At 37.3% G+C, this 18,819-nt stretch overlaps 1 protein-coding gene across 5 annotated transcripts in view; it reads left to right on the forward strand.

Annotated features, from left to right (window-relative positions):
* The window catches only part of UBN2 (ubinuclein 2), an 87,204-nt gene that overhangs the window by 59,681 nt on the left and 8,704 nt on the right, over positions 1–18,819 (forward strand). For 4 of the 5 annotated variants that reach the window (XM_081244463.1, XM_081244461.1, XM_081244464.1 and 1 more), the window contains 3 exons: positions 3,389–3,620; positions 4,054–4,143; positions 7,319–13,839. The exons of the other annotated variant lie outside the window; for it this stretch is intronic. In XM_081244463.1, coding sequence (XP_081100589.1) covers positions 3,389–3,620; positions 4,054–4,143; positions 7,319–7,368 — 372 coding nt within the window. In that variant the 3' untranslated portion in view covers positions 7,369–13,839. Of the gene's footprint in view, positions 1–3,388; positions 3,621–4,053; positions 4,144–7,318; positions 13,840–18,819 lie in introns of those variants that run through there. 5 annotated transcript variants of the gene reach the window in all.

Raw genomic sequence — 18,819 nt, forward strand, 5'->3', positions numbered from 1 at the left:
ATCTATGCCTATAAACTATTCCGCTCCTTTGTGAGAGACATCTTTAGCTGTTTGCAGATGTGAAAATGACAGGTCGTGAGGTTAACAAAAGTTAAAGTCTTTCTGGGTTCACATTATTATCTCCACCTGCTTTTTATTAACTTGCCACTCAAGGCTTTCCTGTTCTTTGTTCTTTCTTGCCCTTCAGCTTATTGATTTTCTGTGAATCCTGTCTTTGCCACTTTATAATTCCCAAAATAATTCACTAAGCAAATGTTTACTAAGTGTTTAATGTGTGCCAGGCACTCTTCTAGGTGCTGGGGAAATGGGGTGAATCAAGATCCCTCCTCTCATGGGGCGTATATTCTAGGTAGGAAGATAAGCAAAACACAAGTATTTAAAAATACTTTAAGTGCTATAAAAATAAAATAAAACAGTCATATGATAAAGTGTGATTGCTACTAACATGGATAAGGGAGATGGAGAAGGCCTCTTTGACGAGGCAACATTAGAGCTGAGAATTGCATGAGCAGGAGCCAGCCATTTGGAGAGAAGAGCGAACAGCCCAGGCAAGAGGGGGATGGTAGATGTGAAGACGCTGAGATAGGAAAGAGCCTGACGACGTGCAGGCCTGCATGGCTAGCCAGTAGGGAAGGATGGGGAGGTGAGGGGATCAAAGATCAACTCCAAACCATGTGATGGAGAACCTTGTGGGCTACAATAAGGGCTTGGGCTTTTACTTCTGTTCAGTGGGAAGCTGTTGGAGGGGAGTGGTATGGTCTGATTTATATTTCAGAAGATCACTCTGGGTGTTGTAGAGAATGGGGGGCAGATGTACTCACCAAAATGAAACACGTCGTTAAAAGAAAAATGTAGTACCCACCACAGGAAGAGCAAGGTGCCCGTTCATATTTTCCCCTAGGAATGAAATGTGGAGGTCATGGAAAATATTTTTGATTATGGGGCATTATCCCGAACTATTTGCCTACTTCATGTTGACAGCTTCTCCTGTGTGCTTCCGGATGCTATCAACAGTGGGATATCCCACTTCTGAAAGGTCTCCACCTTCTATGAGAGAAAAACTTATAAATGCCCATATAACATTTAGATAATCTGGTGTTTCACTTTAGCTTTATAAACAAAAGTGGTTATGGAAGGTTTTTAAAAGTACAGAATGTTAGATAGTTATGGCATGGTGCCATTTTTTATTGCTAATACACGTTACTTAATTGTGGAAGTTGCCCTAATTTGCATTTGCTGTCAGTTTTAATGCTTCCATTAGCCTCCTCCAGAAAAGCATAGGAGAGTTCTCCTTATTAGCAGTGTTTCATGTTCCTCACTAGGGGGGCTCCGCTTGGGGCACATGGCCTTGGAGTGTGTTCCCCATATTATCCTGAGACTAAAATAGAATTACAATTAAAAAGAAGAAAGAACGCTTGTTAATTCTTAAATTGATGCTGGATCCTTTTTTTGCTTCAGAAGCATTGTTGTTTCTAACTTAGTAATTCTTAACTAAATCACCCATTTTGTACATCATGGTGGGCACAGTAGAGGGGAAAGACTGGCAGTAAGAAAAATAGTCGAGACCAAGCGTAAAGTGATAAAGATTTGTACTTAAGTGTGGGAGGAAGTTGCGATTAAAAAAAAAAAAGATATCATGTTGACTGTGAGCTCATCTTGTTCTTCATTTCATGATGCTTAAAAACTAAGGTTTCAAGCCAGAGTGGTGGGAAGGAATGAAACTACTGATCCTAGCGTTTAACATATACGAGAAGAAAGTGATTGTAGCAGATAATGAGTTCAATTCTGGACATGGCAAGTTGGCGAGTGTTAGATATCCAAGTGGAATTCTTCACTAAACCGTTAGCTAAACAGGATTGAAACTGAGATGAGAGGTCAGAGCTAAAGGTATAAATCTGAGAGATAAATAAAGGAGATAAGGGAAGGCTATTGGAGAACTAGTGGAAAAACCAGAATAGAAAGCTTTTGGAGGATGTTCTTCATTTTTTTTGTTCAGCAGTGGTGTGGACCATCAAGTGTATAAATATATGATGTAATGTGGCATTTTTGCATGGGAAAATCACCTACCTTGTTATCATACATTAACTAAGAAATAAAATGATTAGCCCTTAATTAATAATATTTACTGGTAGAAGTAATCAACATACAAAGTAAAACTGACCATAGCTAATGCTTGTTATTGGTTAACAAATATACAGAGAATTCAGTTTTCTTGACCAAATTTAGAACTGTAAAGTTTTTTACCACAGAAATTTTGAGTTGATAAAATAAGGCTACAAAATTGCAGAAACTATAGTAGATAATGTCTGATACTGAGAAATTTTGATTATAATCTTTGTTGGTAAGTACACATAAAAAAAGTCAAAATGGGAAAAAATTATTAAATTGCTTTATAGAAAAGTGTTCACAGAATTAAATTAGCCTAATAGAGTATATTTAAGTAATTTGTCAATGAAAGCTCATCAGTGCTAGCATATTTCTAAACATAAACATGGCATCAAAGCCCAGGTCCAGGAGTGTCAAAACACTCCCTAATTTACCTTTTGCATTAGGAGTCTAAGTTCAAAAAAGTAGTGGAATTGGAAACCTCTTTCAGGGGTTAACGAAAGGCTAGATAATGTGGAAAAAGGAGGCTGTCATTCAGCAAGTTTGATAATAAAAGGAAGATACATAAGTCAGGATTTTGCTAGGAGTTAGGGAAGAGCCAGGAATAACAGCGTGGTTGTAAAACAATGTAGGAGGACTCTGTATTTGCGAAGGCAGAGGAAATACAGAAAAGGTGCAGTACTTGACATTTGTCCCAGAAAGTTCTGCATGGGTGGGATTCATGGCATAGGTCAGGTGTTCAGCTTCTGAGGAAGAGGCAGGTAAGGCTAATGATGAGGAGGACACAGGATGGCTGTTATGATGAAAGTACAGGGTATCAAGTTGGGGGATCTGAGAGAGTTATAGTCTAGAACAACAGCTGCAGGGATTGTGTCAGAAAAGATTGTAAGACAAACAGTAAAATTACAGAGCATTTCCAGAGACCATATTGAAATTATATGGAATTAATTACCAGTGTCAGATCTAGGGGCTAAGAGCAAAAATGGAAATCTAAGGTTAGAAATGCGTTGATTAAGAGAGTGAATGGGTGTTAATATAGGCATTGCAGTAACAGTTAAGAAATCTAAACTGGTGATGAAGAACTGAGTAGAAGTATTTCCAAAGCCAGTATTGGTCACTCTTTGAAATGTAATTTATGCTTCAGTCTTCATTTCTGTCTCCCAAAGTTTCTGTTAGAGCAGATGTAAGACATAGTCTCGTGTCCATGAGGATATTAAGTAAAATAAATCAATTCAGGTTAAAGACTTGATTTCTTATGTATTTTGACCCCTGGTTTCTGCAGTCCACAGCAGGAGCATCATTATTGGCTAATGCCTCACCTCTGACTCTCATGACATCACCTTTGTCTGTAACAAATCAAAATGTGACTCCTTTTGGGATGCTGGGTGGCCTTGTTCCAGTGACCATGCCCTTCCAGTTTCCCTTGGAGCTACTTGGCTTTGGAACGGACACAGCTGGAGTGACAGCCACCTCGGGATCTACCTCAGCCGCTTTCCACCATAGCCTAACTCAGAGTAAGTGCGGCTCTTTTATTTACTTGGCTACCTAGTTTGATAGAACAGGAAACTTCACAAATTTATACTAATTGAGAGTAGTCCAGGTGGAGTTAGTGAAAATTATACAATTTTTAAAAAAGAAATGCAGTTTATTTCATCTATATATATAAAATAAGTCAAATTACTGCACTCTGAAATTTTTCTATAGTTTGTAAGTGAACTGTCTATTCCACATTTCTATCTTAATGAAATTTATAAGAGGGAGTCAGATTTGCTGGGTTATTTGCATACACATTTATATTTATACATGTAAATATTTTTTAATGTATGTGCTCTAGTTTAAGAAGTCAGGGTCTGTGCTTACATTAGATAAACTATTTTCATTTTTTTATCTAAGAGGGCTCAAATCTTAGTTTTAAGAAGATTACTGACAAATATGTTTTCCTCTCAGATTTACTAAAGGGTTTACAGCCAGGAGCTCAGCATGCAGCAACACTTTCCCACTCACCTCTGCCTACACATTTACAGCAAACATTTAATGGTAAGAAAGCCACCTGTTTCTTCCTCTCTTTATTATTTATACAAACTTACAAATATATATTTTAAGTCTTTTCTGAAAACCATGTGAGGGAATGACAAAGATTGGAAAAACTAATTTTCATGTGACTGAATCCTTATTGGCAACAGACACCTTACAGAAAGGAAATAGGTAAAGGAGATCTTTTATTACATGTGCAGAGAGCCTTTTTGAAGGTGTTTGTTATATGGAAATGATGATAAAGAATAGAATTCATACAACAGTGTACAAAAGTCATGTCCGGTAACTAATCATAGTTGACCTTTATTGAAAGCTTACTAAGTGACAGTCTTGTGACTACTTACATGTATTAGCTAATTTAATCCTTACAACAAACCTGTGAATGAGATAACAATCCCCATTTTACAGATCAGGAAACTGAATCAGAGGTAAGCAACTTGCCCAAGATGATAGGGTAGTAAGTATTTAATCTGAGATACAAACCCAGGAAGTCTGACTCCATGGCCTGTATTCTTAACTATTAAACTTCTCTGCCTCTTAGCCGTGATTAAATTAACGTGATTTTAAACTGTACACGTTATATATTTGCAGCCCAACTAGATCGCTCTGAAATCTGAAATTGGATAGTGGACACTGGACACCACACTGGCCTCCAGATTCTTGCTCTCACCAGCAGTTGACCCCCATAGAACGGTGATACTGTTCTGAAGGCCATTTTCAGGATCTCTGAGCCGCTCGGCTGCTCTCTTAACTTTGGAAGTTGACTGGGGCCTCACTATTCTTTTTGGCCACTGCATTTAAAATTATTGTTGAACAAGTTTACAGTTGACCACAATGTGGAAATGGGAGCTTTAGAACAATCTTGAGGCAATAGGTTGTAATTAATCCTCTAAAACACCTAAGTGGTAAGCTGCCCCAGACTCTCCCCTTGAGAGAATGAAATCAAAACCACAGCTGTGCAAATGGGGGACCACAAAGTAGGCACAAGTGTCAATAGTCCTGATCTTCCTGGGCTTCTTGATTAGGTTTAAGTGCTTAAGGAAAATTGCCCTGTGACTAAGGCAGTTCCACCCTGGGTATTGACGACAGTTTGGTAGGATGAGTCTGGCTTAGAGCTGTATGTTTGAGGGCAGACCGGTAGAAACCTGCAAGGAATTAGACACCTGGGATTCTTGTGGTTCAACATGACCCCAGTATTCCAGGTGTAGGTACATTATCTTGTTTTCTGGCCAGCACCACTGTTCCAGAGGGAGAAAGGAAATAAGACTGTCGGTATTTTCCAAGTAATTGAAATTTAAAAGTTAATAATTTTTCATTGTAAAAACATTTTAAAGTATGAGACACTAAATTTGAGAATCAGGCTGGGATTTTTGAATTCTAGGACTGCCGCTGTGAGCAGGTCTAACTTGTTTGACTTTCACTTCCCTTCCTTGTAAACTGAGGACAACAAGATGTTTTTAATAGGCTTCTTATGAGAATTTAACAAAAATATTTATTTAGGGCTTCCCTTGTGGCACAGGGGTTGAGAGTCCGCCTGCCGATGCAGGGGACACGGGTTCGTGCCCCGATCCGGGAAGATCCCACATGCCGCTGAGCGGCTGGGCCCGTGAGCCATGGCCGCTGAGCCTGCGTGTCCGGAGCCTGTGCTCCGCAACGGGAGAGGCCACAACAGTGAGAGGCCCGCGTACCGCAAAAAAAAAAAAAATTAAAGCTTCTAGCATGGTACCTGGTGCATAGTAAGAGCTCAGTTAATGTTAATTTTCTGACCTTATCTAAAGACTGGGGTCAGTAAACTTTTTCTATAAAGCTGCAAATAGTAAATAATTTAGGCTTTGCAGTCCACATAGTCTATCACAACTACTCCACTGTGCCATTGCAGTAGGAAAACAGTCATAGACAATATGTAGCATGAGTGTGGCTGGGTTCCAATAAAACTTTATTCATAAAAAGAGGTGGCAGTCCATATTTGGCCCACAGGCCATAGTTGCCAAACCCTGGTCTAAAGAATTTCACAGTCCAGTTAATATGAGTATTTTATTTTGGTAATTAACCAAAGCTTCTTTGAGCAAAATCCCACTCTGCCATTTTATGAATTCGATTATGCTTCAAGTCAAATCATTTCTGTCTACAAATGCAAGGGTATAATACCTCATTATAAATGGAAAAGTCAATTCCTTAGATGTTGTCACCAAGTTCATTTTAATAATATTCTGTTTATACAGCTTTTGAAATAATTGTTTTGTTTCATTGTTACATCTTTTCTTCAGTGGAGGCAGTTTTTTTGTTTTGCTTGTTTCACCCAAGTAATTTAGGTTTCACACAAGTGGACTTAGCATTGCGACTTTTGTGGTCTCCTCCAGCCTTAAGATTGTTACTGAATGCAATAATTTGTTCCTTTACACCTGTGTATTCTGCCCTTTGTGCCTCCCTGTTTTTCTCTCAGGCCTGGTGGGGGCTTAATTTTCCTTGCTAAGGCAATGAATGATCTATTAGAGATTTTCTCTATATTCTGTAGTCTCTAGAGGTCACTGGGCCCTACTCGTGTCCAGTTTAAGTAGAGTGACCAGCATTTCCCCAGTAAAAGTTACATAGCCATATGTAAAACTAGGAAACCATTGTTCCCAGTAGCAAACTTTCCTACCTTTTACAACTTCTGCCAGGTTAGGACTAAAACAAAGACTCAGCTGGAGTTTTCACTACCAGTGTGGTCCAATCATTTACATAAATAATTGAGAGTTATTAAATGCTGCGTCATGGCAGGAAATTTAATCTCACTTGCAAGAAAATGAAATTGACCTTGTCTTCTAAAGGAATCAAAAAATGTGTTAGGTCCCTTGAAGGAGGGGGATTATGTCTTTTATGTTTCTTTATAATCCTCACGGGCATTTGACACAATTGACAGTGAGGTAGATAATAAATACTTGTTGAAATAGTATCTGTAGGACACTGAAAACCAATTAAACCATAGTCATTTGAGATAAGAGGATCATTCTTGTTGAGTTTTTATCTCCTTTATGTTCTCAACCTCTATAATGCTATATAACATGTAAGGTACTAAAGGTTATCTTTTTAGCAATGTCATCATCCACGTGAAAATTAAAAGTTAATTGTTCTTTTTGCTTTGTTTTTATTTTTTATTACATGCTAACCCATATCAATTAAACATCTCTTTTCTCAGATGGAGGCCAAAGTAAAGGGGACACTAAATTACCACGGAAATCTCAGTGACTTCCAGCAAACAAAGGAGATGACACACTCGGCTGGCTGATGGAATCTACCTGATGGAAAAGTACTCATGTGGTCATAGGGCTGCTGTTCTGTCGATGTTTACATTCTCTCGTCCCAAGCACTGTGGTGAGGAGGAAAAAGAAAAGAAAACATTACTTGAGTAAAGCCAGGTGCAGGAGGAAGAAATGCTTTCGTGCAAAGTTAGTGACCTTTGGTCTCTTCTAAAGAAAGACAAAGTTACCATATTAACTGACTTGAAAGAGACTCAGTTGTCAAACCCACAGAAATACAAATTTGATTTTTCCCGGGGGAGGAAGAAGGAAATTGAGGATTTGGGTAAACTCCATCCATCCTGGGGGTTGGATCTGAACACTTGTAGACATAATTGCATAATAAAAGACAATATATCTGAAATTAGGCCAGTTTGTCAGGAGTAATGATCATGTCTGGGTGGACTGTGCAGCAAATTTGCCACAAAAAAAGTTAATGACCCTATGTCTGATACAGACAGTAGCTGAGTATAAATTGTGTACCCTCAAAAATCCTGAACAAACTTGAATCTTCTCCAGTGTGTAGCAACTCCTATGTAAGTCAGTGGACTAAAGATGCTTCAGGAAAGTCATTTTAGCACAGTGATATATATTAACATTTTTAAGTCAAAAAATTGAGCCCGTTGCTCTTAACAGACAAAACTTAGATGTTCCCTTTTTGTAAAAGGGTCAATTACATCTTCCATTCAGAAGCAGGTACTTAACTCTCTTCTTCAGGTGATTTGTGCATCTGGTATTGACTGGTTAATTCTTATTTCCATTCTTGATGTTAAAACGTGACTGTGTTCACATTTTCCTCTTTGAGAAATGGGGATCTTTGATACAGGGCTGTGGCTTTGGTCCACTTAGCCTTTGCAGGCCTGCCAGTATGAACTGTAAATTTCCCCCAACATCACCTCAGGTTCACAACGTCTCCTTCTGTTCTTTTAGCTAGTGGTATTTCAGGTGATTATTAACGATTGATATAAACAAGTATAAGTGTGCATTACAATGCTTCCTCATTGGTCATTCAAATGGCATATATGTATTTTTTTTGGAATTTTGAAGATAATATTTTAAAGGGAAGAATTAAATTAGGATCATTATGTGTACAGGGGATTATTTTTATAACGATCATAGTGTATTTTTACTCCCTATATCCAGTGTAGTGAAATTGATTTGGAGCATTTGGGATTTTAAAGCTTTACTAATATTTACTCAGTATTGATATATGAGTAAACCTGCAGATAATAAGACTCCGTTATTACAGCTTCCTCATGCAAATAGCATATTCAACAAAGGACGTTAAGGGAGAAATTTATGGTTATGTTTGGATACATTTTGTTGGGGTTTTTTTCACTTCATCATTGTTCTAGTCTCTCTTTTTTCTTCTATTTAGGCTTCTGAATGTTTTCAAACTGTACTCAAGAATAGTGTAAGCTTGATCCATTAACAATGACAGACTAACCTAAAAAAACCAGCATCAGATTGGTAGTAGCAAGATTCCTTGCATATGTTTTCATTACAAATCATCCTGTTACGTTTACTCAGATAAGGGTATTAACCAGGCCCTTTTTTTACTTTCATGAGCAGAAGTTCCAAATAGCTTTAGGACTGTGAATAAATTAGCACAGATCTCTTTAGATCTGTAAGCCTATATTTGGACTTCAGAGTCACATTGGCTTGGTTATAGCAAAAAAAAAAAAAAGTTAATAACTGAAATCTTTAGTTCTAAGAACTTGTTACAGTAAGAGGAAAGGATTATTTCAAAGGAATCATTGATATAATTACTTGCCTCTAAGAATTTAGTTTACCGGTAAAGCAAATAAGAATGTTGTATCAACCCTGGTGGATATTTTGGAAGGATATTGGGATGGTGCAGATAGGTTTGACTTGAATTGAGTATGTTTGATTAAAGTGTTTTTTTTTGTTTGTTTGTTTTTTTTGCGGTACGCGGGCCTCTCACTGTTGTGGCCTCTCCCGTTGCGGAGCACAGGCTCCGGACGCGCAGGCTCAGCGGCCATGGCTCACGGGCCCAGCCGCTCCGCGGCATGTGGGATCTTCCCGGACCGGGGCACGAACCTATGTCCCCTGCATCGGCAGGCGGACTCTCAACCACTGCGCCACCAGGGAAGCCCCTATTTGTTTTTTTAACTAGGGAAACGTACCCAATTCTTGAGTTGTTCCAGTGTAGCATACCTCTTGCTTTTATTTAATTTAGAAAAAAGAAGTCTTTGCTAATCTATAGGAATTTTCCTTTGGGAAGCTGCCTTTGTTTTACTTCCCATACCAGGAGAGAAGTCAGAATGCACATTAATCTCTCTCTCTGAGGATAGTTATGCATGTATTCATCTGTATGTGTATATCTGTACACATATATTTATCTATATATAAGTTCATTAGGACTTCCAGTTGAGGAGTAACAACTTTAATTTCTTAAATCCATCAACTGAATCACGCCATGTGAAGATCCCTGATGACTCTGTCCTCATTAGAGAAGAACAGGATTATCAGTTCTTCCCCCAGTATCGTTTATAACTAACTGGTAAAAATAACTGAAGGCCCTTGGCTCTGAGGAGTTCTCATATGTGGAGATTCTGTTCTTTTCTCTTCAGTCTTGATTCTGCGTCACTGCACCACATTTTCACTACCTTTAATCCACTCCAATCAAGACTACCCTTTTCTGTTGTACAAGTGAAACCAACATCCTTATATTTCTTAAAAAGTATGATCAAAGAGTTACTACATGTAAATACCTCTTTCTTTTCTAGGCCATAACATTGAAAATGGTGTCCATACTGTACAGTCACCTATTTTTACAGTTTGTCTTACTAAAATCATACATACAAATCGGTTATTTTTTAGCACAGAGGCTTGTGACTCATATTCTATTTTTGCACTTGAAAGTCAAATTATGTTATTTTTTAAAATGGTGAGTAATTTGGACAGGATATAGAGCAATGTGTATTTCTGAAGAGCATTAGCAACATCCCAATGTAAAAGTAATCAGCACACAATTATGTCCCATTCAGCGGGATTCTTGATTCAGGAAAAGTAAGCTGTTGTCAACTGTCTTGTATTTTAAATTGCCTTCACTGATGTATAAGCTGTTACTGTACATACAAGTTAATCCTCAGTATTCACGAGCAATAATGAATGGTCAGCAGAGTTGTCTCCAGAGATAGCAGTGCTGAGCCTCAGTTGGAGACTGAGAGCAAAGTGTCAAGCTCATTCAGAGCCTCCACAATAGATGTAAGCAATAATTTAATTATTAGTCGATTATAATTCTTTCTCATACGCTTCTGAGATCAGTGGGTAAAAGAAATCATGATTTTAAAGCAGCCTGAAGAAATTAAGTTTTGGGGAAAGAAGTGAGGTTAATCTGAAGTCACAAAATCTTGATATTGAGGGAATCAGAGGATTGTGTTAGTACATTCTTTTATGCCTACCACCCCTTTGATGGATGCTGTTAGCCCAAATTACATTTTTAATATCAGAGAAGCTGAATAGGGTTTATCATATCACCCAGGTAGGAGGAAGAACCGGGCACACACATGTTTGAATGCTGTGGGTTTGACACCTGTTTGAAAACAACTTATCTGAAAAGATTTTTAACCCAGGATTTTTTTTTTCCCAAAGCAGATCTAAATTGTTTACTACCCAGGTTTGGAAAGGGCAGACACCTCTAATCTTTCTCCTCTCGTTGCCCTCTACCACACCCCTTTCCACCTCTACTTGGTTCAAGACATTTTCTGAAATGGAATTCTACTGTTATTCAAACTGCCATTGATTATGAGAACGCTGTGTCCCTTGGGATCATCTCTTAGAACTCCAGTTATCTATCAGATTTGCTGCTACATTTGTAAAATGAACTTTGCCTGTAATGGTCAACTTTAATCTAATTTACAGTTCTTTACTTTTAGGAGGTTTTGTCATATAATTTGACCCATGTATAGAATTAGGATACTTTATTTTAGGCGTGTACCATAAAAGCACACTGGTCCCTGTATTCTTTTTATCATCATTTAGGTTTTGAATTTTTGTTTGCTTTTTTTGTTCGTTGATGTTTGTTTTGTCTTGTTTTAAAGTAGAAGAGTGAGAGAAATCTGTAATCAGGCCAAACTTGAGAACTTGCCCCATGCTTCAGCACTGTAGTTTCTGCTGACCTTATGGGCACTTTTACTTTCTATTGTGCATGTATGATTGTTTTTTTGTTTTTTTGTTTGTTTTTGTTTTTGCTTTTAGGGGGCTTTTGTTTTTGTAATAATGATGTGGAAGAAAAATGCAGTAGTAGGTAAATGACTGATTAAGAACATGTTAAACAATTTTATTTTATAAAATTTAAGGGGAAAGGTTTAACTCTGTAGATCGTTTCTTAGCTCTGGTAAAATGGCTTATATTACTCCTCTAAAACATACTCAGTTCAGGCCTTTGTCTTTGTTAAGTGCCTTTTTTTTCTTTCTTTTTTCCCTTCTTTTGAAACTGTTCTCAGATATCCTAAAGTACAGGCTAATACGTCAGGGGATTCAGGAGGAAGAATCTCAAAACTTGCCAAGATCATGTCATTCTGTAATATTCTTCCTTTTCCTTATATGAATATGGATATATGTGTAAGATACATACATGCATACATATATATATCTGTATATATATGTATACATATGTAATATATATACAAAACTAGTAGCTGCTGTATTGCATCCTTTCTAAGCACTCCCCTATTAATGCTTGCAAAACTGCCTTGTTTATTCCATTGCTTTTAGTCAATTCAAATGGGTAGATTGGGAAATTGTCTTTTCACAAGATACTATTTTCCCCCTTTGAATATCTGTTTGTAGAAGTCAACAGCAACAACAACTATAACTATATATATATATATATAGATATATAGATATATATAGATATAGATATATAGATATAAATAAAATAAGTCAGTTATTACAAGTAAAATAAATTTAGCAGACTCATTGACTATTCCTGGATGTAATCCACTACTCTGTGCCCTTCAAACTTGGCGTGCATAATACTAGAGAAAGCATTGGAATAACAAGAATCTTAGAGTCTTTCTGGGTCAAGTTGATAAGGTACACAACGGCAGGCAAGACTAAAGACGTGGGCGAGCTAGAGTTAGAACCATGGTATTGTTTCTGAGTTTTGAAGGAAGTTAGCAACTTTGTCAATATTAAAAATGCATCATGTATTCTTCTGGGAAATAATTTTTGAAGAATTCATACAGCTGCATATCTGTCAAGGTTAATTAACTTAGAAGTAGAAAGACTTCAGATTCTGAGGAAAAACACTCATATAACCCATAGCATTCTTGAGGGAGCTTCAGTTTTCTTATTTGCCAAATAATTACATTTGGCTTAATACGATTTAATGGTTATTTATGTTTCTCCCTTGAGCAAAATAACATAATATTCGATAGCTAATATTCATCTGTTTCTTGTTTAAAACAGATGTGACATGTTAAGGGAGACTAAATTGAACCAATCCTCAGAGCCCAGTACAGATATATCTAATAAATGCCCCCTTTTAACTACATTTTAACTGAGGAGACTGGTGGCCAAAAAGGAGAAAGCAGAGGCTCCTGGTGGTGTTACCTGATAGCAAGACTGTTATCAGGTGGCCTCAGTTCAGTCATGTTACTCTTGAATTACTGTGTTTAGGGGGAATATCATTTAACCTTTGTGCCTCAGATTACCCATTAGAAAATTGGGTATAATAATATTCACCTACCTCCCAGGGATATCAGAGACTTTTTCAAAAATATTTTGAGTTTTTCTAAAATGTCCTATATAATTAAAAAAGTATTATCATTTTCCTGCAGAGGCTAAAAAATGTTTCCCTGTGATGGGTATAAAAAAGTACCATATGATTTTTAAGTTAAAAAAAATCACTGGAATTCTAATTTAGATACATATTTGTTATTTAAACATATTATATTTGTGGTTGGATAAAATGCTTAGTTTCAGGATAATAAGTGGGGAGGGGGTAAATAACACTAAGTTTCTTAATTATAAGTAGATTTTTTTTTAGCCATTTATGGTATTATTACACGTGTGATTTTTGCCAAGGTTGTGGAGCTGAAGCTAGCTAAAGCTTGGATGATTGGTTATTGGAGTTGATTAATGATCCCAAACATTTTATCTGCCTCACTTTGCCATATTCTCAGTCTGATTTCCTTATATTACTTGTTTAGTGATGGATAGCTAAACTTTTAACTTTCTAAGAATGAATGGGAGTCTCCTCCTTCTTGTAAATCGAGATTGTGTACTCTTGCTGTAACTATAGGTTTATCCAGCTTTGCACTGAAGGGGCAAGCACTACATACAGTCAGCTGGGTGTACTTTTAGCCAGTCTACCGTTGTAATTTATGCTTCTTCAACCGTGAAAGAGTTGGAGCCATCAACTGCTCAGGTGGTAGGAAAATGGGAGAGGGGGGAGGCAGGATTCTTTTCCTATAGCTGGGGAGGGGGTGGGGCGGGCGGGGGTAGAAGGAAGCATGTTTTGCTCAACTCCAAAGAGGAAAGGAAGGTCATCTTATCCTACCCTCCGCTGGGTATATTAAGCAGTAATACATAGAATTTTCCTTTTATCATTGGAAACAACAACAACAGGAAAAAATGGATGCCGCCTCTCTGAGCTAATTGCTTAGCAACATCTGTTAGGGGGTGTGTGTAGATTTAAATTGTAGCACATATTCAGGGTCAGGAAAGAGAATGTAGGGGGATGAGGAACAAGTTATCCAGTATAAGTGAGTCAGCAGAAAGCGCCAGGCCCAAGCAGACAAAGCCTCTGGGTTAATTCCCAGAACTGGCTGAGGCCCATTTAATCTCTAGTGATAGGATGTTTTTCCTTAAAAGTCACTTTTTGGTTTTTTTTGTTGCTTTTTCCAGATAAAGCCTTAGTTAGTAGCCTCTAAATATCAACTATGCAGATAAACACACAAATTTTTCACACTTTTTCTCTTTTTTCCATTCTTTAAATAGCAGATGTTAACTAAGACTTCTACCCAAAGAAATAAGGCGTAAGGGTTTTGTTGAATGTGTGTTTGTTCCTCTAGGGAAAATTAATGGAAACATAAAAATAGAGATATTTTGTGTGTTCATCTATCCTAAAATGTGAACTTTATATTCAAAAACTAAGTACAGATACTAGTGCAAACTGTAGTTAGAATCATGGAATGTCTTTGGGTTGTTAAGATAAAACCATCCCAGTGTTCAATTCTGAGAAAGTTTTAGATTCTGTGGCACAGTGTTCAGGTTTGTGGAGCTAAACAGATGGTCAGACTATAATTAAAAAGCTTTGAATATTAATGTCAAATTCTTATTCTTTCTTCATATTCTTTAGTCTTCATTCTTTCCTCTAGTCTGAGCTCTTCAGTTAACCATTCCATCAACCAGTTGCTACACTAGAATATAAGTTGCTAAGAGTCAGGGGAGGAAAGGTTAAACTGTCTTTCACCTCCTTTTCTCACTCACGTTGGCCATCTATGCTGTGTTTCCACTGAATTCAAAAGTAAAGACTATAGGCATTTCTAGGAGACTGTTTACATCCCAATGCAGACTCAGACAGGGACTGGTAGGATTTTAATCAGACTGCTTTTGAATAACTTGGTATTAAATTACATTTTTCTCAGATACTCCCAAAGTACCATTTGCTTGAAAATAACTATTTGTGATCTTTGTTTAATTTCCTCATACTGTAATACTTCTTTTTTCCAGCCTTTCTTACATATGTACATTTTAGATCGGGTTAGTACTTAAATTTTGGGCACTTTTCCGAACTGTTACCCAAACAGGTCAAGAATACTTTTAAAAATCTCAGTACTAAAATCAAAGGGGTCTATATGTCCAGAACTTAGAGTCGTCACTGGTGACCTGAATTAGTTTTCTCTTCTTTGTGTTAAAAATAGATTTCTCTACTATATAATGTAGTCGTAGCTACATTGCATGGCTTCCTCAATACTTTTCAAGATTATTCAGAAGAGACACAGACCTTTGTTAGGGCTGTTATTTCACATAATACTCTGCCTTGCTTATTTTCATTACTTCCCCTGGAATAAACCTACTTTGCAAAGGTCTGAGTCAGATAGGCCATATGAATCTTTAGTACCAATTTTATGTTCCTCAGAAAACTCTCTATACATTATTTACTCCCATTTGCCAATAATAATATAATTCTATTTTAATCTAGTTTTAAAATATTTTGTAATAAAGCACTAATGGAAACCTAATTGAAATACAAACAAGATGATTATTACCTAAGATAACTTGGAGATACTTCTGTTTTTGAAGTTAACAGCTCCATCTACCCTCTAAGCACATTTAGGAGTCAGCAGTAACCAAGACCAGCCAAGTGGCATGTTTTTCTGTGTGACAACCTGCCCTTTATTTGTCACATCTCAGCTATATTATATTTTCTGTCCTTGCGGCCATAAACTTCCCTCCTTTTTTTTGCTTCTCTCTTCTGTTTGCAGGGGTAGTGTGCCCTGTGCCCGCATATTGGGTTTTCTTTCCTGTACCTGTGAAATTACCAAGACTTACCCCAATTTTGGCCAGAGGTGTTAAAAGAGAAGTTATTCTCAGTTGATAAATGTATTACTGTTTTATATAGGTAGTCGGAAAGTTGACCAAGTTTGGCCAACTTTTAAAATCCTGGCTATGTTACATAATTAATTACATATACCTTCTGAGACCTTCAGATAAGCAAGGGGCCCTTTCACCAGTAGAGGTAGGTTTCCATCCTACACGTAATTTCCTGGCCAGCCTCCAGAGAAAGGATTCAAGCTTTGTACTGTTCTTTTGTTGGCTGTCATTGAAAAACTATATTATAGAATGTATCAAAAATATCTGATTGTTCTTAAGAAGGGTATGTAAATCTGGAGCTTGCCCTTGTTTGTTGCTCGCTGAACATTGTAAAGCTTAAAAGAAAAGGAAAGGAAATCTCTGGCTGGTGAAAATTTTGTGCCCCAAATAATGTGTTAATCAAAGTTATCTACCACGGTGACCAAGTGATGAGTGTTTTCTCTTTTATTACAAGCAAGAAAATTTATTTGCAGCTGTAAAACTTATTGTGGGACTGCAGGCCTATTTGCTATAAATGATTGGAAATAAGGATTCTGATTTTTAGTCTGGGTTAAGCACATATTTCCAACCCTTGCGGTATGAATTTTCCTAAAGGAAAGACTTTTGTTTGGTAACAGAAGGAAAAACAGGACTTATTTATACAGTGAATGTTCACTCTGTAGAGGAGCTTCCCTCCAGTTACACATCATGTTCTTACTTTAGCCGCCTCCACACTTGATATAGATGCCAACATGTTTTACAACGAGTCTTGAAGGAAGGAGCCTACATAATTGTTGCTCCTCTGGGTGAAAGGCCCTGGTTACTGTACTGCATTTGTTTATAGGGAGGTGTGTTTTTGCTAACTTGAAGGGATATACTGTATTTTAAATAAGTGTGTGACTTAATATTTTGGGATTTTTTTTCCTCCTTTAAAACTGGACCTGAACACAGCTTTGAGTTGATATTTGTAATAATCTCAGGACCTGAAAGATTGTAGCATTTAGTGTGTCTTAAAAATTATGTACTGTACCAGCCATGGATTTTTGTAAATATACCTGTCTCCCTTTTTTGTATTATTTTAGTAAAAAAAATAATAATAAATTTAAATAAAATGGGGTGGTGACGACATGTGGATGGGTGTGGGTATGTATGTGTGTGTGTTTGTATAAGGCTCTTTTGAGATGAACTGGTGCTTGTTTAATTTCCGGCTCTAATGAGAGCAGGAATATGGACAAACTGCTGCTACTGAACCCTGCACTGAGCCTAGCTGTTTCCATTGCATTTCCTAGTGATTGACCAGGAAATGACTAAGTTAAATTCTTCTTCCCACTGCCATCTTGCCTTTGAATTCTCAGTTCTACACACTTTTTGAACTTCAATGGTAAATCTTTCCAAACTTTGGGTGGTTTGCTGGTCTGTAGTTTTTAAAGAGCTCTTGTCACTATTTTCTAAGAAGAAAGAAGGACAGGTAAATTTTTTTAACCAAAAAAAAAATCGTATTTCAGAAAATCCTGATGAGTTTTGGACATGTGAGAGGACTTGAACATTCCTAAATGTGGATCTGTGAATTTAGTAAATTGACCCCATTGATATACTCTTTCAGTGCAGGGATTTCTTTTTTTTTTTTTTTTTCGTAACAGCCTTGCTCATATTCCAGGTGTAGCTAAGCAAACCCCTGTTTTAAAGCAGGAGCCTTATTTGATTCAGTGTAGATGTTTTCCTGTCTATCCTTTGTGACAGGGCCTTTTACATGAGTGTTTTTTCTTTTTGTATGTGTTATGTGTTTGTTGTATTAAATAAAGAGGAATGTACATATTATTCTCGTGTCTGTTGTATCATTGGACTAACATGGATTTTAATATCTCATTCTTTCAGTGGTGGTTGAGTATCTCTTGCCTGTTTCACACTGTGCTAGGCGCTGTGGGATACAGAAGTAAGGGCATAGTCCCCACCCTCCATATATTTACAGTTTGCAATCACATGAGAAGTTAAAAGACAACAGTTAAAAATTTATCACAAAGGTGTGGTCCATGGCCATCTGACATTTGAGTTCAGAGCAGGGGAGAGATTGGAAAGATCTGGGGAGAATTGTCAAGTTGATGGCGTTTGAACTGGGCCTCCAAGAATAAGTGGGATTTGGCTGGGAAGGAGGAAAAGGGAGCATCCTGAGCGGAGTCAGGAACAAACAGGAAGGAGGCCAGGCTGGTGTGAGGTAGACACTGGGGTGAGTAGGAGAAGCCAGACTGTGGGAGTCTGGAATGCAGGCTTACCAGGTTCTTCCTTCAGAGAGAGAGAAAGAGAGAGAGAGAGAGAGAGAGAGAGAGAGTGTGTGTGTGTGTGTGTGTGTGTGTGTCAAGGCGAGCATCTTTTAGTCTTGTGGAGGACTTCTTTAGGAAAAATATTAAGAGAAAAAATTTAAAAAAGAATTCAACCTTTGAAATCCAGGTAGAGTGTGGGAAAAGATAGAAAGCAGCTTGTCAGAGAAATTGAACAGTTTTGTCATTTATAAGTGTATATGTGCATAGAAGATACAGAAAAGAACATAAGCCCCCAAATATAAGTGTGTTTTCAGTGCATTGTCATCAGGATGAAGAATTTAAAAGGCATGGTCCTCATGCAGGGAGGAGGGTAGGCTGCAAGTGCTTTTATGAAAAACTAGTAACATTTAAGGACAGTTTTGCAAGTGTGTTCTTGAGAGTAACAAGAACTCTGCAGTTAAATAATAAGACTACACTTAACTATGTTGTCACCATCTTGTAAATGTGTGTTAACATATTAAAGATGCCATTGTTAAACCAGATTTTTTAAACCCATAATTTCCTTAAGCTTATTTGACCGTGGAATACTTGTTT

This window comes from Mesoplodon bidens, assembly GCF_964165515.1.
Source record: "Mesoplodon bidens genome assembly, chromosome: 9".
Lineage (NCBI taxonomy): Eukaryota > Metazoa > Chordata > Mammalia > Artiodactyla > Ziphiidae > Mesoplodon > Mesoplodon bidens.